Raw genomic sequence first — 26,606 nt, forward strand, 5'->3', positions numbered from 1 at the left:
AGTCATTGCAGGAATCCAAGTCAGAACATCCCTGACAGGTGGCTGTCCAGCCTTGTCTTGAATGTCTCCAGTGTGGGAGAGCCCACCACATCCCTAGGGAATTGGTGCCATTGTTGTATTGCTCCAACACTGAGGAAGTTTGTCCTGATGTTCAGCCGGAATCTGGCTTCCTGTCACTTGAGCCCATTCTTCCATGTCCTGCACTCTGGGATGATTGAGAAGAGATCCTGGCCTTCCTTTCTGTGACAACTAAGTACTTGATCAACCCTTTATCAGATCCGTGGCCCATAGGTCTGGAAGCCTTCCTTGACTGACCAGCAGGCGTAACTGACATTGTTTCTTTAGAATAAATTTTAATATGGAGTTTTATTCTTTTATCTTATTTTGTATCTTTTTTGTTCATCGCTCCAGAATTGGTCTAGATGTGGAGCTGTATATAAATGGGCATCACAATTTAAGAAGGATGCAGACAAACTGGAAAGGTTCAGAGGACGGCAATGAAGATGACCAGGGGACTGGAAACAAAGCCGTATGAGGAGAGACTGAAAGAACTGGGCATGTTTAGCCTTGAGAAGACTGAGGGGAGATATGATAGCACTCTTCAAGTACTTGAAAGGCTGTACAGAGAGGAAGGCCAGGATCTCTTCTCCATCATCCCAGAGTGCAGGACACGGAATAATGGGCTCAAGTGACTGGAAGCTAGATTCTGGCTGAACATCAGGAAAAACGTCCTGTCAGAGCAATACGACAATGGAACCAATGACCTAGGGAGGTGGTGGACTCTCCCACACTGGAGGCATTCAAGATGAGGCTGGACAGCCGTCTGTCAGGGATACTCTGACTTGGATTCCTACATTGAGCAGGGGGTTGGACTCGATGGCCTTTTAGGCCCCTTCCAACTCTACTTTTCTATAATACAGAAATAAGAAATAAATAGTAACTGTATGGGAGACGGAGACTGAAATGATATTGACATATATCAATATGTACTCATGCTCAATGTTTATGAAGTTGCTGCATTTGGCATAGCAACCCCTAGCATTCCATATATTTTTATTAAAAGCAGGTAAAAAGAGAATGCAGAAAAACAGCCTCCCCAACCTGGCACCCTGTGTTGGAACTAGTAGTCCCATCATCCCCAGCATGGCCATTGGTCATGCTGGCTGGGAATGATAGGGAGTTGTAATCCAACACCTCTGCATGGCGTCAGGTTGAGCAGGACCATATAAAATGAAGAGTGTTTCACTTGACAAAGCTGCACTTCTTGCAAATTCTCTGATGACGTTTCAGCATCTTTAATAAAAATGTTCCTGATTATTTGGAAAAGAAGAAAATTAAAGACAATGAGAAGGAACAGTGACGTGTGTGAGGAAATCTATGCAACAGGAATGCAGCTTCTGCATTCTGCAGCTGGATTATAACCTGTACTGTACTAAGCTTCTGTTTTATTTTCCAACAGTGGAAAAAAAGTTTTCCAACAGTTTCCTTTAAAGCAGCTTTCCCCAGCATGGGTCTCTCCAGATGTTTTGGACTACAACTCCCATCAGCCCTAGCCAGCTCAGGGAACGGAACTGGATGGAACTCGCACTAGCCTAATAAGCATGCATCCCCCAAACCATCTAGCAATTCTAGAGGGAGGAATCATCACCTCCACGGAAGATGGCCTGAAAGACATGCACAGTATATTGATGGTGGGCATATAAATATGGTAAATAATGAACCACAGTTAAGTCCCAGGCTAAGGAGCTATGAACTGGGGCTGAACTGAGGAGCAAAGATCCCTAGAGGAACAGACATACAAATGTTGGAAGAGGGATTTATCCGTTTTGTGGCTAAGCAGAAACCTGGCCATTGAGTGTAATGATGCAGATCTTGCAGGACCTCTATAATGGACAGGACCTCTTTGGGATTCTCATCCTTCATTTCATCATGAAACAAAGACCTACCAAATAGTGTTGTATATCCTATTTTGGGGTGGTTTGGATGACAAAAGAACAGAAGAAGAGCCCTGAAAGATCAGACCAAAGGCTTATCTGGTCCAGTATCCCATTTCCCACAGTAACCATCTAGATGTCTCTTGGGAAGCCCACAAGCAGGACATAAGGAAATGTAATGTAATAAAGAGAAATGTAATAAATAAAAATAAATAAATAAATAAGGGCAATAACCCTCTCCTGATGTTGATCCCCATTAATTGGAGGCATGCTGCCTCTGATCCTGGAGGAAGAATATAGCCACCATGACTAGTAACACTAGCAGAATATCCTCCTAGTTCTTGAAGTCTCTGCCACTTAACATCCAGGTTGTCAAATGTACAGTTCTGGCTGAGCAAGTCCACTGAGACGCAGGTGGAAGTTGCAAGATCTTGATGAGACTGGGAAACCACTATCTTCTGAACCAGAAGGAAGTAATGAGAAGGACCTTAGTACTTTACTCTCTTCTCTTAACAACAGGCTGGTTGAGCAATTTGAATTTGGCTGTTTATGCTTGTTCCTCCTTTCTTACAGTAGGTAGGGCTTTTTTCTTTACTCTCCACCAACAGGGCACCTAAAAAGTTTCCAATAAGATCAGTACCTGTGGACAAAACGTTGGGGAGATGGTTTGAGAAACCAGAGCCACCTCTGTTGTGCTTGGGCCTTCACTCAAAGAAATGCTTGTTCTCACATTGCATTTTCGTGCCTCTTCAGACATAGGCCTGACTTGTGAATAATGTATCTATGACCCTATGGGAGAAATGCCCCAAAATGTCATTTCTTCTGCAATGCAATACTCAGGCCACTACAAACATCTGGGAGACATTGGGTATATGACAAACATAAGTTTGTTCCTTCTGGGAAGTGGTAAATCATCCATGAACTTTAAGCATTCCCCATCTCTTCACACCAAAGGTAAGAGTGCACATTAGAGGAGATGTAAGAACATAAGAGATACACTGGATCAGACCAAAGGCCCATCTAGTCCAGCATTCTGTTCACATGGAATACATCCAGATACCTATGGTAAGCCCATTAGTGTGACTTGAAGGCAACAGCCTTCACCTGTCATTGCTCTGCAGCAACTGGCATTCCGAGGCATACCTCCTCCAATACTGAAGGCAATATATCACCGTCATGTTGATAGCTTTATCCTCCAAGATTTAAAACCCTTTTGAAGCTGTCCACATTGGTGGCTATCACTACATTTTGTAGTAGCGAATTCCATAGTTTAACTATGTGCTGTGTGTAGAAGTACTGTCCTGAATCTTCCACCATTCAGCTTTTGGTTCTAGTATTATGAGAAAGGGAGTTTTTCTCCCCATCCACTTTCTCCACAGTATGCATAATTTTATACACCTCTATCACATCCCCTTATTTGCCGTTTTTCTAAGCTAAAAGGCCCCAAATGTTGTAATCGTTCCTCAAAAGGAATTGCTCTGGCCCCTTGATCATTTTGGTGGCCTTTTTCTGCACCTTTTCCAGCTCTACAATATCCGTTTTGAGGTGCCAATGACCAGAATTATGTATACAGTAGTCCAAATGTGGTTGTACCATAGATTCATATAAGAGCATTATGTAATCTTGGCAGTTTTATATTTGATTCCTAATGATCCCCAACATGGAATTTGTCTTTTTCACAGCAGCTGCACACTTGGTCCACATTTTCATTAGGCTATCCAACACAACCCCATGATGTTTTTTGGTAATATGCCAGTACCAGTTGACAGCCTAACATGAGCCATCAACTGACATTCACCAAAATACTAGGTGTAGGAGGTAATGCGTTTTCCCAATTTCTCATTGTTATTTTGTTCTGTCAAATAAAATATAACTTGCTTTGCTTAATGGGTTTAAAATGTACTTTAAAATGGTTTAGTCTGGCATGTAGAAAAGCATGCCTGCTTTCAGGCAGAGGTTAGCTTCCCGAAATCTGCAGAAAGAAAAGACTGGTCAAAATCAAGAAGATCTAGGGGATACGATTTGTTATAAATTTATTTCATCTTCAGTATTTCAGCTTGCACCTTTGCTCCAGCACTTTTTAAAATAGAACGTTTCACCTATGGCAGCATCTGCCAAGTTTACATTGAGTCCCAGTCAATGTTCTTAAGAGAGGCTTAGCTTAATCCCATTAAACCGTGTTGTGTTCGGTGTTGCATATGACTAGTTTACTTCTGGATTCCCCCCGCCCTCCCCCCGAATTAGCAGTCTCAAGTTTTTACAAAGCTGTTGAGTTTACAACATCCATATGCAGACTCATATGTACAAACTATGACCTGATAATCCCGAAACAGTAGTCAGTTAGACAGGAAGGGGATTATTAGTTTTCCACACACTCTTCTTCTTTTTGGCCTGGAAACAAGAATCTCTCAAATTCTACCAAATATTTAAATGGCAGGAAGAAAAATATACAAGCTTGTATTTATACCGTACTTCTATCAATGGCAACAGGTTGTAAATTCATGTTTGCGACTATCACAAAAGACTCATGAACACCAACTCAGCTTTATACTGTAAATACTGCTGGATCAATGGTTTAGGATTATCAATCATTGTTGTCATATGTTGTCTATAACAGTTCAAAAGCATCCTGGAGAAAAATCCTGAAAAACACATACCTTACGGTATATAATAATGCACCTGCATTAGCTAAATATATACTGTACACAAGTCTTATCAGCATTTTATCTACCAAAGATGTGATATTCCACTTCTAAATACAAAGCAGATAGCCAGTAATGTATACTTATAATACAGCCCTCCCTTTTTTTTTTTGCTTTGTTTTTTAACCTTAAACAATTTGGTCACAATGCACCTTTGATATAAAATCGCTTTAAATTTTATTATTAATACTCAGGACATTAGGATTGCCAGAATTGGAATATTCTTTTTCAGTAGCATGTTGAGAACCACTTTTGGTAACAAATACAGTAATCAGGAATGAACAGCCGAGTTCAGAATGCTGAAGTATGTTATCCAGAATCCATTCCAGCTCAAAACAAAAAAGATGTTGCTGTGATGAGAAAAAGTATTAAGAGTTACAGAAACCCCACAGTATCTTTCCTCTCCAAAGGCTACATCTTTTCTTTTTCTTCTTTTTGGCTGGAATGTTTAATAAATACATGTTTAGGAACGTAAGGCAACAACTTCAAACAATCCAAACTGTTTGCTCAACTCCCCCCTGCCCTCGCTCCCACTCGTAGATCCATGACGACCATAAGAGACCGATTTCATAGATGTACTCTTTCTTTTTTAATTATTTTCAAGTGGCCCGAAGAAAATAGCAATACAATAATTTAGCCTCAGTATTACTTACACAAATCTGGTCATGTTATCAACGGTGTACAACTAATACTGGTCGGATACTGAAGTCTGCATTGTTGCCACTGCACACTTTGATAGAGATTGGTGGGATGACCCTGGATTCACAATCAATTGATTCACTGACAAATCCAGAGCATACTTCCAAATTCTGTTTATAACCACCTTAAATTTACTCATAATGTTCACACTGAAGGAGCACCAAAGCAAGTCTGGTACTCAAAAGTTGCTTATACCAGAACATACTCTTAGCATTCAGGACCTCTATTTTTTCCATGGCCCTGATCTGTATAAACATTCAACTCATGAAGATGTGCAAAAAGGAAAAAAAAACCAAAGTCAAATTACATCATAGTTACCCAGAGGAGAAAGATGTTACACAAACTCATAAGAAAATGACAATCTTTTTTTTCTCTTTTACTATAAATACATTTAACAGTTTAGCAGAAAGACAAGCTAAATTTAAGATTGTTCACATTTGAAGTTGTATCACTCTCTGCTAATGATAAATAAGGAACAGGTCCTGACAATGGAATTTGGACATAGCGATTTTCAGCAACAGATCTTTTGAAGACTCGTTTAAAGAAGGGTTAAAACAATGATTATTTTTGCAAAGTTCTGAGAAGTCCATCCGTTGTCCAAACTTTGGATTTAAGTCCTTATTTTTTTCCTTTACTTAGAGACAGATATATACAGTGCTGTTGTAATAATGAAACAAATGTGAAATCTACTGTAAAGTTGCACAATACAGAAAACTGTTGCTCCATCTTCTACTACATACATGTGTGACTCCACAGGTTAATTAATGCTGGTTGGTTTCTTTTTGTTAAGTTGGAATTATTCCATCACGTCTAAGACCCCGCTTTAATTCCAAATCCTCCAGTTTCTTCCATAGTTCTTCACGTTCCTTCTCCTTTTTCTTCTCACTAGCAAATTTTTAAAAAAGGATTAGCAACAAAGAAAGATTTTTAAGATCCTGGTTTTACCATCTGGCTTACAATAGTACTGCTACAAAAACAGAACAGCAATAGAGACAAATGATGTACTGAGTATCCCAAGATATCAATTTTCTCTAAAATGTCGCAAGATTGCACACAAAATAACAGCAACTGCAAAGTACCATGCATTGACAGGACAACCCAAGCTGGTTATGCCTTGTAGCATCCAATTCTACCAAGTCTGTCAAGACTTCTGAGTCACACCACTTGCTCAGTTTGCTGGCTGAACTTCTCCTGCACTTAAAAGAACTTCTTTATCCAAGTTAATGAAAAAAACCCTACTACAACAAAACAAAAGTAGCTGGAAGTCAATAGAATTAACACAATTACAGATCAATAATGTAGACTTTGGGGGGAAAGAAATGTGTTTACATTCCTGTATCTGAAGCCATTAAAAAAAGCTACCATGTCCAATACATTTCTTCAAATACTGCTCTCACCCACACCTAGGGCATCTATTTTCCTTTCTAGTGAATCCTTACTAATTTAATCTATTTTTAGTATAGGCTTATATCAGTTAAATGTCAACATTAAAGCATTATTCTGCTTGATTAATGATAAAGCATTCATATGCTTTATCTTTAATTAGAATAACCATTCTATCTTAAGTATTAATCTCAATCATAGCACTGGAATTATGGACAAATAGTGAGTACAACTCCAGTCTCCAACTTTTCACAGAACAAAAAACTGTCATTTAACCTTTGTATCTCTCTGGTTTATAAGTGTTATATATGCATAACTTTAAATTTGCTGGAGCCCTAATGATCTAGGGACTAGTTTTCTGGTCAGAACATGGGAATTTAACTTTCTCTGTAATTCCCTACAATGATTTAACAGCTATACATACCATACATAGTTAAGAACTGTAATTTTTTGTATTCAAGTACAATCCTGAACTACAATTGTATAACTAGTGTTGACAGAGGAAGCCCCAATGAAAACAATAGGGCTTACTCTCTAACCAAAATGTGCCCTCTACTTGATTAACATTTTCAATTTCTATAGGAATCGTGTTGCTATTAGTGCCGGAATCCAAAGAACAGCGTGACTAGTTCTGTGTAGCTGGCCAGTGGGGCTTTAGGCTTGTGTTTCTCAAACAAATTCCCCTCATGCCACATCAGAAACCATTTTTGAAACCAAAGGTGTGCCATGGGAGTCTCCTGTTCAAAGACAAAAAGACAAGAATCCCATGGCAGATTTTCAAGCCCTAACTTTATAAATCACTGCCTCTAGATCTCATAATCTCTAAAATGCAATTGATGCAAAGGAGGTGAAGCCTTATTTTGACCATTTGAGGTTTTCAAATACCAAGACTCCTGTTGAGATGCCAGAAACATGATCAATGCATCTCTAATGGATAAGAGTCCATCAGTTCTTTGATGAAACTTGCATAGCATTTGCATATGTCAAAATTAGCAGCATCCGTCTGTTTCCCTGAAAGTTTTCCAAGATGACCCTAGCATTATAGACACTGCCTAGCCTGGTTTAAACAAAATGTTAATAGACAAGCGCAATTCAGACTGAAACTATGTGTACCAGGCATTGAGTGTATAAAAACCAAGGGCACTTCATACTCCGCCAATTACATTTCTTTAAAATAAAAAACTTCAAGCAGTGAGCTGTGAGCCTGGAGGTGGAACTGAACAACATTACGGCCTCCAAAAATGTGTGAGAGGCTATACTAACCTAACAAGGCTTGATGACATACAGTACCCTTCGCTTTGCTTGTGGGAACCCCGAGTCTCACAAAAGACACGACTTTCACCAAGTCGCAAACTGCCCGGAGTTCCCGAAGTTTCCTCAATAGTTTCACCTGCTGCTTTGGATAAGCTGAAATTTCAGACAAAAGATGATGCACTATAATTGGAGAAGGATGATTAAGGAAAAGACAGAGAAACATTTTAACTAGGGTGCAACTAATGACTGTATGGATGGCACTTCTTCTAGATCCTGCAATGTCAAAGCCTTGGATGTATCAAGATATTAGAAGAAGGAAAGCTAGAAAGACTGAAAAAGTGTCACTTTGCTTAGAGATTTAAATAAAGATCAAGATGTAAGTCATGAGGGTTAATGTCAAATGCTTTTGCCACTCACCAAGAGGTCCTGTACATTCTGGACACTATCTTCAAGCAAAGTGATGGCTAATTGTTGGAGGGGGTTTTGTAATTTTATTTTTTACTACCAAAACTCTTGATACATTTAAGTCTTTAAGAACATAGAGCCAAAAGAAGTTCTGTGAGGAATGCAAGTTCACAAGCTACGCAATGGGTACTGTATCTCATAAAGGGGGAAAAAACAACCATCTATACGTCTTGCAAGGGCCAGGCTAATGAGCATGCAGGGGAAAAAATGAGGCATTGCAATCAATCGTGTGTGGAAATTATGCAATTACTGCAAAGTGTAAAAGAACAAAATAAAAAAAGAACGAAAAACTGCAACAGCAGGCTTAATGCACAGCTGACCAAAAAAAAAAATGCTTTAAAAAGTTACCGCTGGCGATCTGACTTGTAAGTGGCCGTCAGCTCATCAAACATGGCGCTGTTCATTTCCATAAATGCCTTCAGCACGTTGTATACTAAAGCCACAATAGCCCTGTGAAATATGAAAGGTAAGAGTCCATTAATCTGAAGTTCATACACAGGTCAAAAAATATTTTGCCAAAACCTTGTTCTGATCTCTTATGCTTATAATGGTCAAATTCCTTTTATTTCATTCCTGAGATAACCAAGGCCCCCATCATACCACATTTAAGCAGTTATAGCACTATCCCTACACATTTCTCATGCTTCTTCACACCACAATATTTCTGGACATGCTCAGAACAATGCCAGCTGGAAGGAAAATAGGAGATAAAGTTATTATGGATCCTCTGGGGTATGGTCCTTCCTCTCTTCTCCAAATCTATGATACCTCTACGGTATCAGAAGCCTGTGTTAAAATGTTTTTTGCTGCGAGTTGTCAGGAACCACAGCCCAATCCAAAGAGTCAAGCCTTTTAAAATTCTGCAACACTGAACCAAAAAGAAATTGTAGCAAGCCAAACTCAAGAGGTCACTGCTCTGTGGAGAATGAAAAGAACAGAAGGACCAGAAGGGGCAATTGTAATCCAGAGTTTGCTGCCAAAAAGAAAGAACTGAAATCAGAGACAGAACATAAGCTTCAGCACAGGATCAGAGTCAATTGCACATGTAGATGGCCAAGAAGTTGTCGTTCCTTTCATTTGTGACCCAGCATAAGGATGAGTGCTCAAAGCTGCCAATTAATGCTGCTCACAATACCCAAAGCTTTGGGGACCCTTCAAGGCTTTCTCTAGAGCCTCTCTCTAGACCAGCTTTCCCCAACCCGGCACCTTCCAGATGTGTTGGACTACAATTCCCATCATCCCCAGCCAGTATGACCAAGTTCGAGAAGGCTATATTACACAGTGCCCCTTCATGGATCACTGCCTTGTTGTGGCGAAGGGGCTTGTGTAACTCAGTGAAGCCATAACCTATGCCATGCAGGGCCACTCAAGACGGACAGGTCATGGCAGAGAGTTCTGACAAAATGTGGTCCACTGGAGAAGGAAATGGCAACCCACTCCAGTATTCTTGCCAAGAAAACCCATTGGAACGTATCACAAGGCGAAAAGAGATGATGCCGGAAGATGAGCCCCTCAGGTCGGAAGGTGTCCAATATACTACTGGGGAAGAGCAGAGGGTATTTCCAAATAGCGCCAGAAAGAGTGAAGCGGCTGGGCCAAAGCCGAAAGGACACTCAGCTGTGGATGTGTCTGGCGGTGAAAAGAAAATCCGATGCTGTAAAGAACAATATTGTTTAGGAACCTGGAATGTCAGATCAATGAATCAAGGTAAGCTGGAGGTGGTCAAACATGAGATGGCAAGATTGAACATGGACATCTTGGGAATCAGTGAACAAAATGGACAAGCATGGGCGAACTTAATTCAGGTGACCATTATATCTACTACTGTGGGCAAGAATCCCTTAGAAGAAATGGAGTAACACTCATAGTCAACAAAAGGGTGGGAAAAGCAGTACTGGGGTACAATCTCAAAAACAACAGAATGATCTCAGTACGAATCCAAGGCAAACCATTCAACATCACAGTAATTCAAGTCTATGCCCCAACCACTGATGCCGAAGAAGCTGAGGTTGATCGGTTCTATGAAGACCTACAACACCTTCTAGAACTAACACCAAAAAAAGGTGTCCTCCTCATCATAGGGGATTGGAATGCTAAAGTAGGAAATCAAGAAATCACCAGGATAACAGGCAAGCATGGCTTTAGTGTACAAAATGAAGCAGGACAAAGGCTTATAGAGTTTTGCCAAGAGAACACGCTGATCATAACACTCTTTTCCAACAGCACAAGAGGCTACACATGGACATCACCAGATGGTTAATATCAAAATCAGATTGATTATGTACTTTGCAGCCAAAGACGGAGAAGCTCTATACAGTCAGTAAAAACAAGACCTGGAGCTGACTGTGGCTCAGATCATGAGCTGCTTCTTGCAAAATTTCGGCTGAAATTGAAGAACTTAGGGAAAACTACTAAACCATTCAGGTATGACCTAAATCATATCCCTTATGAATATATGATATATGAGGAATAGATTTAAGGGATTAGACCTGATAGACAGAGTGCCTGAGGAACTATGGAACTATGGACGGAGGTCTGTAACATTGTTCAGGAGGAAGCAACTAAATCCATCCCAAAGAAAAAGAAATGCAAGAAAGCAAAGTGGCTGTCTGATGAGGCTTTACAAGTAGCTGAGGAAAGAAGGGAAGCAAAAAGCAAGGGAGAAAGGGGAAGATATACCCAACTGAATGCAAAGTTCCAGAGGATAGCAAGGAGAGACAAGAAGGCCTTCTTAAATGAACAGTGCAAAGAAATCAAAGAAAACAGTAGAATGGGAAAGAATAGAGATCTCTTCAAGAAAATCGGAGATATCAAGGAAACGTTTTGTGCAAAGACAGGCATGATAAAGGACCAAGAAGGCAGGGACCTAACAGAAGCAGATGAGATTAAGAAGAGGTGGAAAGAATACACAGAGGAACTATACAGGAAAGATCTTAATGTCCCTGATAGCCAGGATAGTGCGCTCACTGAACTTGAGCCGGACATCCTCGAGAGTGAAGTCAAGCGGGCCTTCAGAGGCATTACTAACAACAAAGCTAGCGGAGATGACAGTATTCCAGCTGAGCTATTTAAAATCCTAAAAGATGATGCTGTTAAAGTGCTGCACTCAATATGCCAACAAATCTGGAACACTCAACAGTGGCCACAAGACTGGAAAAGGTCAGTTTATATTCCAATTCCAAAGAAAGGCAACGCCAAAAGGTGTTCAAACTACCGCACAATTGCGCTCATTTCACATGCCAGCAAGGTGATGCTCAAAATCCTACAAGCTAGGCTTCAGCAGTATGCGAACCGAGAACTACCGGAAGTACAAGCGGGGTTTTGAAGAGGCAGAGGAACTAGAGATCAAATCGCCAACGTTCGCTGGATCATGGAGAAAGCAAGAGAATTCCAGAAAAATGTCTATTTCTGCTTCATTGACTACGCTAAAGCCTTTGATTGTGTGGATCACAACAAACTCTGGCAAATTCTTAAAGTGATGGGAGTACCAGACCACCTTACCTGTCTCCTGAGAAACCTGTACGAGGGTCAAGAAGCAACAGTAAGTACCAGACATGGAACAACCGAGTGGTTCCAAATTGGGAAAGGAGTACGACAAGGCTGCATATTGTCACCCTGCTTATTTAACTTATATGCAGAGTACATCATGAGAAACGCTGGGTTGGATGAATCACAGGTTGGAATTAAGATTGCCGGGAGAATTATCAACAACCTCCGATATGCAGACGATACCACCCTAATGGCAGAAAGCGAAGAGGATCTCAAGAGCCTCTTGTTGAGGGTGAAAGAGGAGAGTGCAAAAGCTGGTTTGAAACTCAACATTAAAAAAACTAAGATCATGACATCTGGCCCCATCACTTCCTGGCATATAGAAGGGGAAGAAATGGAAGCAGTGACAGATTTTACTTTCTTGGGCTCCAAGATCACCGCAGACGGTGACTGTAGCCATGAAATTAAAAGACGCTTGCTCCTTGGGATGGCACACCTAGACAGCATAGTAAGAAGCAGAGACATCACCTTGCCGACAAAGGTCCGTCTAATCAAAGCTATGGTTTTCCCAGTAGTAATGTATGGCTGTGAGAGCTGGACTATAAGGAAGGCTGAGCGCCGAAGAATTGATGCTTTCGAACTGTGGTGCTGGAGAAGACTCTTACGAGTGCCCTGGACTGCAAGGAGGTCAAATCAGTCCATCCTAAAGGAAATCAACCCTGAGTGCTCATTGGAAGGACAGATACTGAAGCTGAAGCTCAAATATTTTGGCCACCTAATGCGAAGAGAAAACTCTCTGGAAAAGACCCTGATGCTGGGAAAGACTGGAGGCAAAAGGAGAAGGGGACGGCAGAGGATGAGATGGCTAGATAGCATCACCGATGCAATGAATATGAACTTGAGCACACTCCGGGAGAGAGCGCAGGACAGGAAGGCCTGGTGTGCTATGGTCCATGGGGTCACGAAGAGTCGGACACAACTGAACGACTGAACAACAATGCTACTTAGCCTAAGTATGGCCTCCATTTTTGAGTACCTGATACACAAAGTGCTGATGACACCACCACCACCGCACTGTGACTAAAGCCCTCTTCAGGCTTTACTGTGTTGAAAGGACGTGTGAAGAGAGGAGCGCTCCAGCCCCAGCCCCTCCGTTGTGGTATCCGTTGCCCTGTATGCATGTAGGGTGACGGTCTGAAGAGGAGCGCCTCCTGTATCTGTGGAGGTGCGCCACACAATTAAGAACCTTGATTTTACATGGTAAGTAGAATGACTGAAGAAGGCTTATAGTCGTCCACATTATCTGTGCAAGGAAGTACCCATAGTAAACAAACCTCCTGTCAGGAATGAATCTAAGCATGTAGAGGTGTCTCGCAGCTCAGATTCAGAATCTGAATGGGAACAGCCAGAACAGAGGGAGGCAACCTCCCCAGTGAGCCCAGATATGGTGAGATTTTCTTCCCAAGACCTTGAACACACAGATAGCACAGACTGAACAGCTCCACCATGATAACGCAAGTTTCGGAGGAGGAGATTGGGGGGCGGGGGCAAGGGTGTGACTTGAGGGATGCGAGAGTCCGTCGCACAGCGAAGTGGGAAAAGTTAGGAGCAGAGCTAAGATGCTCCACCAGGCTGGCCACTTGTGATAGCCAATGTAGGAGAGAGCCACCCTGATGGAGGGGCATCCCTGCAAAGCTAGTCTGGCCGTGAAGTTCTTGCCCAGACTGCTGGCAACTTTCCTAACATCCACATGGTATCCTCTATTGATATTCAAAGGTGCATGGATTGGCTAGTTCATTGCAGTCTGAGAGTTTCCTAGAATTTGCATTTGTGAAGAAGCTAGTCGTTAACCAATAAAGCAGTGTTAGCCTGGAGCTTTGTTTCCTACAGTGTGTTGATTGTGAAGGAAGAGGAACATCACACCTCCCTTTTCCCAGTGAATTGTAGATTGTTCCCACTCTTTTGGCTATCATTTGATAATATTACTGGGCCTTGGTGGGGTAGGGGTGGGGTTGGAGAGAAATAAAGAATACAAAACCACTGCATCAGAGCACCTGGCAATTACATGCTGACTTAAGAGTATGGAGTGAACTTTATGCTTCTCCAATTTATCTTTCAGTTTGTGGGCAGTGAACTTTAAACAGGTGAAAGTTTGCCCAGGGTTTGCTAGTTAGTCTACTGATGAAATAACAATGTTTAAAGATCTGCAATGGTCCAGCTTTTAACTCTTCTTAGGGCTGTTCACACATAGTTTGTGGGGATATATATGTGGTGGTTGGAAGGAGAGTGCTTTGGGCTTACACACAGACCTCCATCACACATAGAACTAGTGACAGCACAAGACATCTTGGTGTCTGAGGCAGAAAATCAAATGCTACCATTTAACGGTACCCCAAAAGCGGCACCCTGAGGTGGACTACTCACTTTGCCGAATAGTTGGCTTTTAAACTCTTAAAAAGAGCTGGACAGACTGAGCACATAGGACCTACCTGCATAGGTCCACATGTGCCATGCCTAGATCTCAGTTTGGGGAAACTGAAAACACCTGGTTTCCAGAGTGGATGGGTATATATCTGCAGCCACTACAGGCCCTCCAGGAGCAGCAGAACACATCCAGAGCACAGGGAAAGAGACTGAACACCACCATCCTTGTCTTTGTTGGAGCCTTGAGAACTTCACCAGCATGACAGAGTGGAGCATGGGAGAGATCTGCTGCAGGCTTTAAGAAAACTGGCTGCTATTTTCTGAACTTTGTTTTCCTGGCACAGCTGTTGCAGTTCATAGTGTTCATTAAAGCCTTAATGCATAGGAAAGATTGAGTCTATTGGGCTCTGGTTTACACACTACTGAAAGATATTAATTGAAATTGTGTTGCAATGTTTGATTTTGCCTATTTTGTAATTACTCAGAAACGTTAGTATGCTAGTATCGGTGAAATGAGTAGTTTATTATTGTAATGAGGTCCTATTATAATGATGTAATGGTATGCTTTTTTGTTGTTGCATGGCTGTTTCGTTAGCTGCTTTGGGCACTTTTTGTGGAAAAACAGCATATAAATTAGATGATGACGACGACGATGACGACGACAATTAAAAGGTTATGTGTATAGCAAACAGGAAGCACAAGCCTGCAATTCACTCCCACAGCTTGCCACTTGTATAATCCACAAACAGAAGCTATATGTGAACCAGCCCATAGAAAAATGTGATTTGTTGCTTCCTTCATCCCCACCCCCAACCCTAAATAATACTTTAGAAAATCCACATGCTCAAGGCTGCAAGCACAGCATTCACTAATTCCAGGGGGCCTAGATTCAAGTAACAGACAACATGAGAAACTATGGCTATGCACCAAACAATATTTGTGTACAAGTTCCAGTATAACTTTCAAGTAAATACAATCAGATCATGAAGACAGTTCTTTTGGAAGTCCAACCAAGTCCCCTCTATATTCCAGCAGTTATGTCCTTGTCTATGTTCCTAAGTCTCCATGAACAGAGCAAAATCAGGCCAAGAACATACATTCATGCTCTCTTTCTCTCAGCAGTTCCAGAGTTTTGTTTTGTTTTTAGTTTCTCACCTTTTCTCCAAGGATCTCCAGGCAGGGTCCACGGGGTTATTCTATCATACTGTACTTTACAGCATTGTCAGCTAGTACAGTATACTGTGTACTGGATACACAGCAACTTTCCCTGTCATTGTATGGTATCCCAGAAACAAGTTTCCTGAATACAATGCAGATAAATATCTGTAATGCTTTTAAATGCACTGTTCTGATTGTGAACTTCCATAGTTAAGTACATTCTGTGTCAAGTTTAGTTATGCTATAAACCTTGGAGGGGGTGTAAAATGTTTAAGTCAGAGAATTTGTGTTTTACTGTATAGGAGACAGCATTCAAAGGTAGAAACACGATGCTCTCAGTATGCTGGAAGGTAAGCAGCAATGCCAAAATAAACTTACGGATTCCAGTGTTCTTTGGAAATCCTGTACAGACTGGAAAACATGATGGGAAGTATTACATTGGAATTCTCCTCTATCAAACTCATGATGTATTCATTATTCCAATAGTATAATGCTCTTTCAGCCACCTTGAATGAAGGGAAAATTTGTATTCTGTTATTTCCAAAATTGTATAATGTTTCCAAGTGAAAACAAAAGCACACAGCAAAACATTTATTTATTTATTTATTTATGTATGTATGTATGTATGTATTTATGTATTTATGTATTTATGTATTTATTGCATTTATACCCCGCCTTTCTCCCTCTCGCAAGGAACTCAAGGCGGCTTACATTATCCTCCTCCTCACCGTTGTATCCTCACAACAACAACCCTGTGAGGTAGGTTGGGCTGAGAGTCTGTGACTGGCCCAAAGTCACCCAGTGAGCTTCCATGGCCAAGTGGGGACTAGAACCCAGATCTCCCGGCTCCCAGTCCGTCACTCTCACCACTACACTACACTGGCTCTTGACCATGACCTTGTCATGTCAAATCGCAACAGAGGCAGTGACAGGAGGCAGTAATAGCCATTGTATCAGCCACCAAGGGAACACCATGGCAGCAGGAGAAGGATGGTTTATTCTGTCATCAGCCTCGAATTTCCTGATTGCTGTCATGGTGGGGGATAGCAGAACCACCAGCTAGCCACCAAGAAGACCTCCACAAGGAGCCTACAGCTTCCGGTGTTGGGATGTTGACTCTGGACTCAGTGCAGGCAACCAGAACAACTGCCAGACACCAGGAACCACTGCAACAGCCAGTCCATTAGGGAAACCAGGGGAAGGATTGTTATTGATAACATCATCCCTTCACCATGCCCCGCCCCTCTGGGTTCCTTGGGTAGTGCTGCAGCGAAGAACAGCAGACGATCAGTAGTTTCCACACTGAGTACACACTTCTCAGTACACACTGAGAAGACCTCCAATATGCCTATAATTCTATTTTCATGTGTTATATAATCTTGAAAGCTGCCTTGTCAGGGCAGTGTGCCCTGAAAGACGGGTTAAAATATTTTAAATAACTAAATAAATATTAATGTATGTGTGCGTGTCAATTCCTGAACAGCAAGCATTGCTTATTTGTATAGCACTTGTTAAAATTTACAGTGTGCCTTACAATACTATTCTGTGGATTCTCCTAACAAATGCAGACTAGATCACTATTTCCATTTTTCAGGAACACTTGAAGCTGAGAAACACTTGAAGTCAGTCTTCCACAGCCATACAAGGAGCCCATGGTGCATGTAGTACTGGAGTCAGGCCTCCCAAATCCAAGCCCATGTCTACCCATTAGTTCATCCTGTCTCATCCCTTTTTACTAAGCCCAAGGTGCATACTTTCAGGGTGGGCTGGGGATTTACTTATTTTATAAATTTCTATGCTGCTTACCATATCTAAAATCTATCTCTAAGCGGTTTAACAAAGCAAGTATTAAAAAAAGATTAAAAGACATCATAATAAATACAAAAACATTTATATAAATTATAAAAACGTTAAAACCAAACAAACTGGGCAGCATAACCAATCGGGGAATGCCTGAGTGAAGAGGGAGGTCTTCAACTGGAGCCTCCCTAATGCATTTTGGGCTTCCTCCATCCAAAACCACCGGAATGAGCTACACAGCTTACTTTTTCTATGGATTCTATTTCGAACAGGAAAACCACCTAATGAAATACTTTTATTTATACTATAATTTTAATGCCTTTATTATTAGGTACCTAAAATTATAGATATGTGGGACAGAAAACAAGAGCAACATTATTCACTACTATCTTCCCTTCTGTATGTAAACTTACAGCTTCCCAGAATGCCTACCTCTATTTGGGGAACATTTCCTCTCAAACTGACAAGTGAATAAGTGTTTCCAGTCAGTGTAATGGCGTATGTCATTGTGAAATGAATATTATCAATACAAGGCAAACTCAGAATTTAGGTACTGATTTGTTAGATCTATTAAGGGGCTTACCACAATCTTACACACAAATGCACATAAGAAAGCTTCAACTCCATTTTTTTAAAAGAGAAGCTAGGAGGAGGGAAATCTAGATGAAGATATCACAGGAGTAGGCAGTGGAGTTGCCTACCCTTTCCTACTCCATCTCTTATCTGTGCCAAATAACCCCACAAACGACTCCTTCCACCACCCCAGTAGTGTTCCAGTTATGTATTTGTGAGAGTAAATCTGCATGTTAAATTCCACCAGGGGAAAACGTGAAGTGGGGGGGAGGCTGCTTCACTGTTCTGAAATCCATTCTTCTGAAGTGACTTCTCATATAAAAAAAGCTGTTGTGGCTTTTTACACACATTTATGTACAACACACAATACTGACCTGAAAGCTGCAATACTGACCTGAAAGTGAGGGCTAGAGACACACTTAGCTATTTGTTTAAACAAGGGTTCTTGAATTTTTACAAATTGTGAAGGTTCAATCACATCTAATATCTCTTCCAGCTCCCCAAGAAACATGACCTAAAGTGTAAAAGGAAATATCAAATTCAGAAGTCTTCTGTTTGCAATTTTTCAAACAGATTTTGAAAGAAGTATCAGTTCAGCTTCTATAGTCAGGCAAGTACAGATAATGCAAAGAAGAAATATTCTTCATTTGCATATATTAGCTGCAATCCATATACTTCTTAGAACATAAGTGCACAAAAGTCTTGAATTTATTGGTACAAGAACATGAATGCTTGTAGTGTTTCACCTAAGGTAAAACCACCAGACTTCCAAATGTCACACTTAAGAGCAGATGAAAACAGTTACAACAGCTCTTAAAATGTTTAAGAACAACATGGGGTGGGCAGCTTACTTTTCCCAGATGGCATTAAGGAGGTAGCCATTATTTTACTCCTACAACAATATGCAACATACAATAGTTACTATTCAAAATCCTAAATTAGGCTGCTGTCAAACTGTACAAAACAAAGGACTTAGGATATCTGAGTAGTCAATGATGCACGTCAAAAAGGTATTATTTTATTTATTAAATGCCTCATAAAATAATTTTCTCTAGATGTCGTAAAGTATAAGGTATACTTATAAAATCATTTAGCAGAACTACTCATGCCTCCTCATAGGTTGCTAAATTTTCAATTGCACTACAAAGCACACATATTTATTATTCTATCCTGCCTTTCCTAAAGAGCTTAAGGCAATGTCCATGGTTGTCCCCCGATTTTATCCTCAGAACAAGCCAGTGAAGTAGGAGAGGCTGAGAAATATTTACTTGGTTCGCATGACATGATAGTCCATGGGTTAAACAACCCACGGGCTGTCAGGGATGAGCAGGGGAGAGCACATGCCAATTCCACTTTTAATCTGCAACCAATGAGCAGCTCTTTCATAGGTTGCTGAGCGTATTGTGCAAACCCAGAGTCCTTGGTTGTTTAGGGGCTAAACAACCCAGTCGTCCAGGTTCAGATGATATGCTCAACAACCTACAAAGGAGCCACTTGTGGGTTGTTAATTAAAAGCAGAAGTGGCAGGTGTGCTGCAGGGAGTGTCCACTCTCTCCCGCTTGTCCCTGACAGCCTGTGGGAAGTTTAACCCACAGGCGGTCGTGTAGTGCAAACCAGCCCAGTGACTGGTCCAAGGTTACCCAGCGAGCTTCACAGCTGAGTGGGGAGTTGAATCTGAATGTCCCTATAATTTTACAGCACTTCGCAGTTACGTCCAAGTGCGTTATGTCTCAAGCGTCAAACAGCAGGATGTCAGGGTGGACACTGAGCCCATAGAATCCCAGAGTAGTTCTGATTCTGAGGAAGAGGAGTCGCTCCTGGGAGAGGAGCACACTCCTCTTTCCCAGGGCCAACAGCTGACGGAGATTCCTCCCACCAGCATTCCTAGCTTAGAGAGCAGTCCTGGGAGTGACAGAGCGTGGGAAGCAGACTTGATGGACACGCGACGCCGACGCAGAGAGCGGCGCCAAATGGAGGGCACAGAAAGGAGGCGTGGTGCCCGGTTGGCGCACAAACAACGGCTGCGCCCAGAGGATCCAAGGGAAAAGGGGAGGGACTCTCCCTAGTCCTTAAGTTCAGGGGTCTGCCAGTAATTCCCTTTCAAACGGGGACCAACTGTTCCAACGTAGGGCATAGGTACTCTGCTGCTCATATCTAGTTGCTAACAGTAGAGTTGTTAAGTTGTAGAAGAGGAAAAGAGCTTTGAAAAGAATCCATTTGTTTGTGTCTGGACTTGGCTACTGGATTAGACTGAGAGAGGCCTCCAAGGAGCCCTTGATACAGAATACTAATGCATGTGGGAGAACATGGTACATTCTTCTGAGTCGTGAGGAGGAAGCTGCTCATGTTTATGTCCACAGATGTCCCATAAACATATAAAAAGCTTTGTAAAGCTATGTGTTATTTCATTTACATAGATGCATCTAGCTCAAAAGATCTATCAGACACTGATTTTCCTATGCTAGTACTACCTCAATGCATGCATAGAGAAGCCCCATAGTTTAGTATTTGCAACTGGAGTTAACAGGTTTGTGGACAGAGCCAACATATATTTGGGCTGTACACATACATGGCAAGAATTGAGACTGGACCTTATATCTGCCCAGCATGTGTTCTACCTCTGAGCATTCTTCTCCATACGCTTATGTGATATCAGCATAGGAAAAATTTGCAGTGTACAGATCACACAGATCCAGCCTACATCCATTGAGTTCTCTCCATGTAGGTCCCTATGCAAATGTGAAAACTAATACCTGAATATCAGGTGGGGCTGGCATGATCCTAATCCTCCATATCTGCAGAGGGCATATGATTTGGGCCAGAACTTTCTGTATGGATCCTATGTCAAACAGGAAGGCAACCTAAGGCCCATAGCTTACCTCTTTTTGACTGCAAGTTTTCGGCCAGAATTTCATTAAACCTCTAATGACCTAAATTAAAGCAAAGAAGATACAAAAGAGCATTTAGATATAGAAATACACAGCTCTGTGCTCTGTAAAGTTAATGTTCAAGACACAAAATGTATATCTATCATACTTACAGGCTCTGTGAGTGAAGGGTCTTTCTCCAAAAACTGCACTATGCAATATGCCAACTGTAAAGAGAGAGTAAACATGAAAATTAAAATCTTTTATTGGAAAGGCAAGGGGAATAAATGTATTGTTAGGGTGGCTAATCCAGATATATCGCTCGGATCCCAACTACTTTGAGCAGACTACCCACTGTGGTACTGGGCTTTTCCTCCTGCTGCTTCCTGCTGTAGCCCCCTGCACCAGAGGACTGGGTGACCCCTTTGGAACAATTTAGGATGTAGGGTGGGGGTGCTGCACCGGAAAAGGCCAAATCAGAGACATCCTGTCTCTTGTGTGAGCACAAAAGCATTTCATTTGCACAGGGGCAGCTTTGGATCCACGTCAGCTTCTTCTAGAAGTAGTTTCCATTTCCAGAAAAGATGTGGAATTCCATCAAAGCTGCGTCCAAGTTGATCAAAACACCAACTCCTCAGTATACTAAATCAACTAGCTAAATGTGAGTTTGAAGTCATCTGAATTTCAGCAGTCAATGCCTTCCTGTGTATGTTTTTCTTTTACATGTTTGGCAGCACTGGGGCATCTTATGAAATGAGGTAGCACGGCCAAAGACTGACATATAAAAAGACTAACCTAGCAAGACTACACTTGCAGGGATGTCAGAGGCAGTGCTGTATAAGACATACAGTAGTACAAGGAAGCGGTAGTCAAGCTGATGCCCTCAAGATGTAGTACCAACCTCCAACCTTATACCACAATTCCCGTAAGCCAATGGTCAGGGATTATGGCAGCTATAGTTCAAAACATCTGGAGGACACCAGGCTGCCTACCACTAGGTTATGCTTATAGTTGTCAGCATTAGAAAGTAAGAATCTGGTGCGGGATAATTCTAGCTGTGGGATTTATTCTAGCTGGAAGAAACCTGAATGCTTGACAAAACACTAAACCTTCACTATAAGAAACCTCCAAACATTAAAGACCCAACTTTGAGCCTGCCCAAGAGTAATTCAGCATGAAAAAGGACAAGCCACAAGCCTTCTCTTTTGTTTTGCTTTCAAAGGTTTGCAGGCAGACATACTGGCTCAGTTCACATGATCACTGTAGCTTAAACAAGCCACTGTGGTTTGTTTCAGCCGTAGAGCACGTTAGAGTGTGCCAGGCACCATTTGCCTAATCACCTGCCCAGGCACTGCTTTTCATGTCGTCCAAACCCAGGCGGCATGGCTAGTTGAAGGGGGAAACAACCTTCAAATAACCCAACAGGCCATAGCGATTGTGGGAACCAGGTCATTGAAGTGAAAGCAAAGGACAAGGCTGTTGTACCCTGCAACTGCAGGGTACAACACCTCCCCCTCAGTAACCTTGTAAGGCACCAAGAACAACCCAATTCAAATGGATGGAGCACAGAGTTATCTGCATTGTACCCACTGGAAGACTGCATGAGAGGGAGTCTTGTCTGACTGGGGGGTGGTCTCTAGGGAACGCAGAAGTATATGCTTTACGTATACATCCTGTAAAAGATCTCTGCCTAAGAATATGTGTTTATTGAAATCTACAGTTTCAGCTTTGTGGGGAGTTTGATAACATACTTTCAGTTTGGTACAGTTGCACATTCAGTACAGCACAGTGTTGCACAATTCTAGTGGGAAACAGAAAATATTTGTATAAAAGTTTCTACCTGTGCATGGAAGAGTGACAGACTCCTAACAGTATGTAGAGGGATCAGCACTTTCACCAAAAACTGTTTATGCTCTGCTTTAAGAGGTAAAGCAAAGCCATTGATAATACTAGAAATGAGAAAAAAGATTGTTTATTAACATGGCATCTCTCAATACAGACTGAACAGAACAGTACCTCATCACAACTACACAAGGGTACATTGGCACAAGCGTACACGTGTATGTGAAGCATGTTCTAGATTTGCCCAAGAGCAAAGGGGATCTTGCAAACTTTATTTATAAACAGAAAAAGCATATTCATTTACTGATACGTGCAAGCAATGCATATTATGAAGCACTCTAGGGGACTTTTCATCTCATTACCTCACCCCTGGGACAATGATATCAGAAGTGAGCTTTGGTCTCCTTCTCTCACTCCCTGCAGGTAGAAGTGAATAAATGATCCACATTTACTTGAAGATGGAATTTCCCTGACTTTGCATGATAAAAACAGAGGTTTTTCTCTCAGGATCAGAGATATTTCATGATCAAACAAATGTAGGAAATCTTCAGTCATTCACTTCTACTTGAAGCAAATTGACTAAGGAAGAAAGCACATGAGCCTGAGGTCTGTTCCTAGTCTCCCTGGAGCTAGAATCCTGGGAATCAAACAACAGGTACGCAAGTGCAAGGTATAGGCCAGCCTTCCACAATCTGGTGCCTCCAAATGTTTTGCACCTCAACTCCCTTCAGTATCAACCAGCCAGTCAGGAATGCTGGGACTTGTAGTTCAAAACATCTGGAGGGCACCAGGTTGGGGAAGGCTGGTACAGACCATCCAAAAAATCTATAATGGGAACACAGAAAAACTTAATGGCCTCCAACTATGTGACCTGGCATCTAAACTAAAATTAAGCAGATGCCTTACAGCTAAGGATACAAACCTATAACCTTTGAAAAATGTCACCATGGTTACATGAAATACTACTAAGAATGTAAGGACTAGCTTGCCAAAAATGGGATGCCCAGTAAAACACAGAATGTCTGGCAACTTGCCCTAACAGGTCAATTCCTTAAATGCACTTTAGCACAGTTACTGTAAAGACCATCTTAAACTAGCTAAGGCAAAGTAGCATCCAGCTTTGGCAAGTGACTTTGCCCTATGTCTGGGAAACCTATATCTACTTTCAAGGAGGGCTAACCACAGGTTCACCCACATCTACACAACTGTAGTTCTGTTTAAGTGTTGCATGAGACACAGGTGGGTAGAGGAAAGAGACAAGCACAATAGCTGGTACTGTGCTAGCGCTGAGGGTAACATACAGGCTTCAACAAAAGAACACCTATTTCGCTGGACAAAGTCACTTGCTGGAGTCTGGAATTCCTCATCTTATAGATCCTACATGGCAATGCAATGGCTCATATTGTATGGCTCATCATACACTTATTTGGAAGCAAAATTTTAACTGCCAGTGAGGTATAGTGTTAAGACAGGTGCCCAGGTTCACGTCCCTACTCAGCTACGAAGCTCACTGGGTAACTCTGGGCCAGTCCCCATCTCTCAGCCTAACATACCTCACAGGGTTAGCGTGATGATAAAATGGGCAGGGTGAGAACCATGTAAACTAATTCCTTTCTCCTTGGAGAAAGGGTAGGATGATGGTGGTGGTGGCGGTGGTGCTTCCTTAAAATTAAACATTTGGGGGGTTCCAGTGTTTGACTCTCAAAAAATTTAAGATAACCCTTTCAACATGTCAAGTTTAATACCATGTAGGAATGTTATAGGTGAGGTCAGTAATTAAAATGAGACTTCATTACCTTCCTAATATTTCCAGCAGTTCAGCTACACCATTGAAGTGTTCAGTTTCATAAACAAACCTGCCCAAACAAATTACATAGATCAAATGTTCGAACGTATTCAGTTATATAACTCATGTAACACTATAACCAGCTTTCTTTCCCCCACCCCCAAAAACTTACCGTAGAAAAATATTGTTAATCTGTTTTCTGATAAATGCTCTAAGACCAAGGAACTTGCCATAAATTCTGTGTAAGACTGTCTTTAAGTAGTCCCGCTCTCGAGGATCTTCACTGTCAAATAGTTCCAACAGCTATTTAAAAAACAAAACAAAAAAGAAAAGCTTAGACATGGTACATGACTCTAAACCTCTGAATCGCTTTTTCTGCCTTTCCTTTGCATTCTTTCTGCTTACCTTACACTCTGCAACCATTTTGTCCATTGTGATATCTGCACACTGCCTCCCTGATCCCTACCAGGACTTACTTCCCACTCTTTTCTGGAATGGGGCAGGTCAACAGAGCTCACGGACGGGAGCATTTCTGCTCATTTCAGGGTTATTTTTAGGAGTGCCAAAGCCCCATTGCACAAGCAGTGGGTCCCACAGGCAGAACAGAACCAGCAGCAGTGGAGCTGCCCTGTGGATACTGCCCACGCTGCTTATGCATTTGTAAGCCCTAAGAGGGAGGGGTGGATTCAGGCCTTTTGCACGAGTTATATTCATAATGTGGCAGCAGACAGAGAACTGTTTCAACTGATGGCTTTGTGGCACTTTTTTCCATGTGGCTTCTGGTTAAGTTACCCATTTCTTAGTGCCAATGTTTCCTCTCATCTACGACCTTCCAGTGAATTTCAGCTACCATCCTGCAACATTATCTTCGTTCATTTCAATGCAGGTTTCTAATGAATATGAGAAACAGGGATGTACACAGGGATGTTACCTGTTTTTTTAATTCCTCAGGCTCATTAATTCCTCCGACTACTAACAATCCTAATTAATAAAATCTAACAGAATAAATGCCACCATGAGCTTAAAGAAGACAGATCTCCTTACCTGTAATACAAATTTCTGATCTATGTACTTTTTGGCAATGCTGGGCTGGAATTCTTGGCTTTCCAAAAATCGTATGAAAAATTCATATACAAGCTGCAGATCAAAAGACAGTTTAGTCACGACTAAATTAATTTCTACTAGACACCTTTGTAAATTATTGTTTTCCTTCTGCCTTAAAAGAGGGAGGCAAGTAGATAAGTAGGCAGGCAGGCAGGCAGGCAGGCAGGCAGGCAGGCAAAGTCATCATCTATAGGCCTTCTTTGGGATCACATGAGTTACCACATCTGCTGCCCCCATCACCCACCCAGAGGTACTACATATTCTGGGGGGCGGGGGGGGTTTGTTGTTGCTGAATCCAACATTATTTTTTAAAATTCTCCACACAACCACCATGGTAAACCTCTTTTCCCTCTGTCACCTCCCACACTCCCTGGGTCACTTTATATGGCCTGTTTTTACAGTTAACCCTTCCATATGACACAGACACATATATACCATTGACTACTGCTGTTATATGCCCTGAGACATCAGGATTGGGTGGGATATATATCCAAATAAATAATCTCATATTTCTGTGTGTTCATATAAACTAGAGTGATACAAGCATAGTGCCCATTAATTCTTCTCATTTAACTGTTGTCAGGAGAATTCCAACTCATGCTAAGAGCAGGCATTGCCAACCCTGTAATGCTTGTTCACTGGCTGGTCAAACTCCCAGGGGTAATCAACAAGCACATTCTTCTGCCCTCCAGACCCTTGAAATCATATAAAATAAAGCAACTGTGATGTTGACAAGACTTGGTGAAACTGTTTGGAAACATTTTATGGTAATTAGAAAATGTTCAAGAGCATTATCCTACAACTCAGATGTCTGATACAGAATAATTTGATTTAATCAGGAGCCTAACTTGCTGAAAAGATTTTGCCTTAGCCTGAAGGATACTTACATATACACTCTCTCACATGCATGCACTCACACATACACACACACACACACTAATGCCCAAACTATACATTACATGTAAAGACGTACGACTGCAGTCCAACAGCCTTTTTGTGTGTGTTTAAAGCCACTTTGGGAGGGTATAATTGACAGAAGAGAAGCAGTAGAAGGAGGGAATACTTAACTTTTTCCTTGCCCAGTTTTCACACTCCAAATAACCCTGTGAAGCAACTTCTTGCTCCC

General features: G+C 41.6%; 1 protein-coding gene across 6 annotated transcripts in view; it reads right to left on the reverse strand.

Moving 5' to 3' along the window:
- Positions 1–4,725: 4,725 nt before the first annotated feature.
- The window catches only part of PPP2R5E (protein phosphatase 2 regulatory subunit B'epsilon), a 105,805-nt gene continuing 83,924 nt past the window's right edge, over positions 4,726–26,606 (reverse strand). For 4 of the 6 annotated variants that reach the window (XM_084836724.1, XM_084836744.1, XM_084836755.1 and 1 more), the window contains 10 exons: positions 25,421–25,513; positions 24,549–24,679; positions 24,387–24,446; positions 22,589–22,697; positions 20,922–20,975; positions 20,761–20,811; positions 18,276–18,395; positions 15,887–16,014; positions 8,786–8,887; positions 4,726–6,220 (listed from right to left, as the gene is read on the reverse strand). In XM_084836724.1, coding sequence (XP_084692850.1) covers positions 6,121–6,220; positions 8,786–8,887; positions 15,887–16,014; positions 18,276–18,395; positions 20,761–20,811; positions 20,922–20,975; positions 22,589–22,697; positions 24,387–24,446; positions 24,549–24,679; positions 25,421–25,513 — 948 coding nt within the window. In that variant the 3' untranslated portion in view covers positions 4,726–6,120. Of the gene's footprint in view, positions 6,221–7,981; positions 8,126–8,785; positions 8,888–15,886; positions 16,015–18,275; positions 18,396–20,760; positions 20,812–20,921; positions 20,976–22,588; positions 22,698–24,386; positions 24,447–24,548; positions 24,680–25,420; positions 25,514–26,606 lie in introns of all 6 variants that reach the window. The other 2 variants (XM_084836776.1, XM_084836765.1) reach the window with 2 other exon arrangements.

Source organism: Heloderma suspectum, chromosome 1 (assembly GCF_057233095.1).
Source record: "Heloderma suspectum isolate Gila_16-S chromosome 1, 16-S_ref, whole genome shotgun sequence".
NCBI classification, from domain to species: Eukaryota; Metazoa; Chordata; class Lepidosauria; order Squamata; family Helodermatidae; genus Heloderma; species Heloderma suspectum.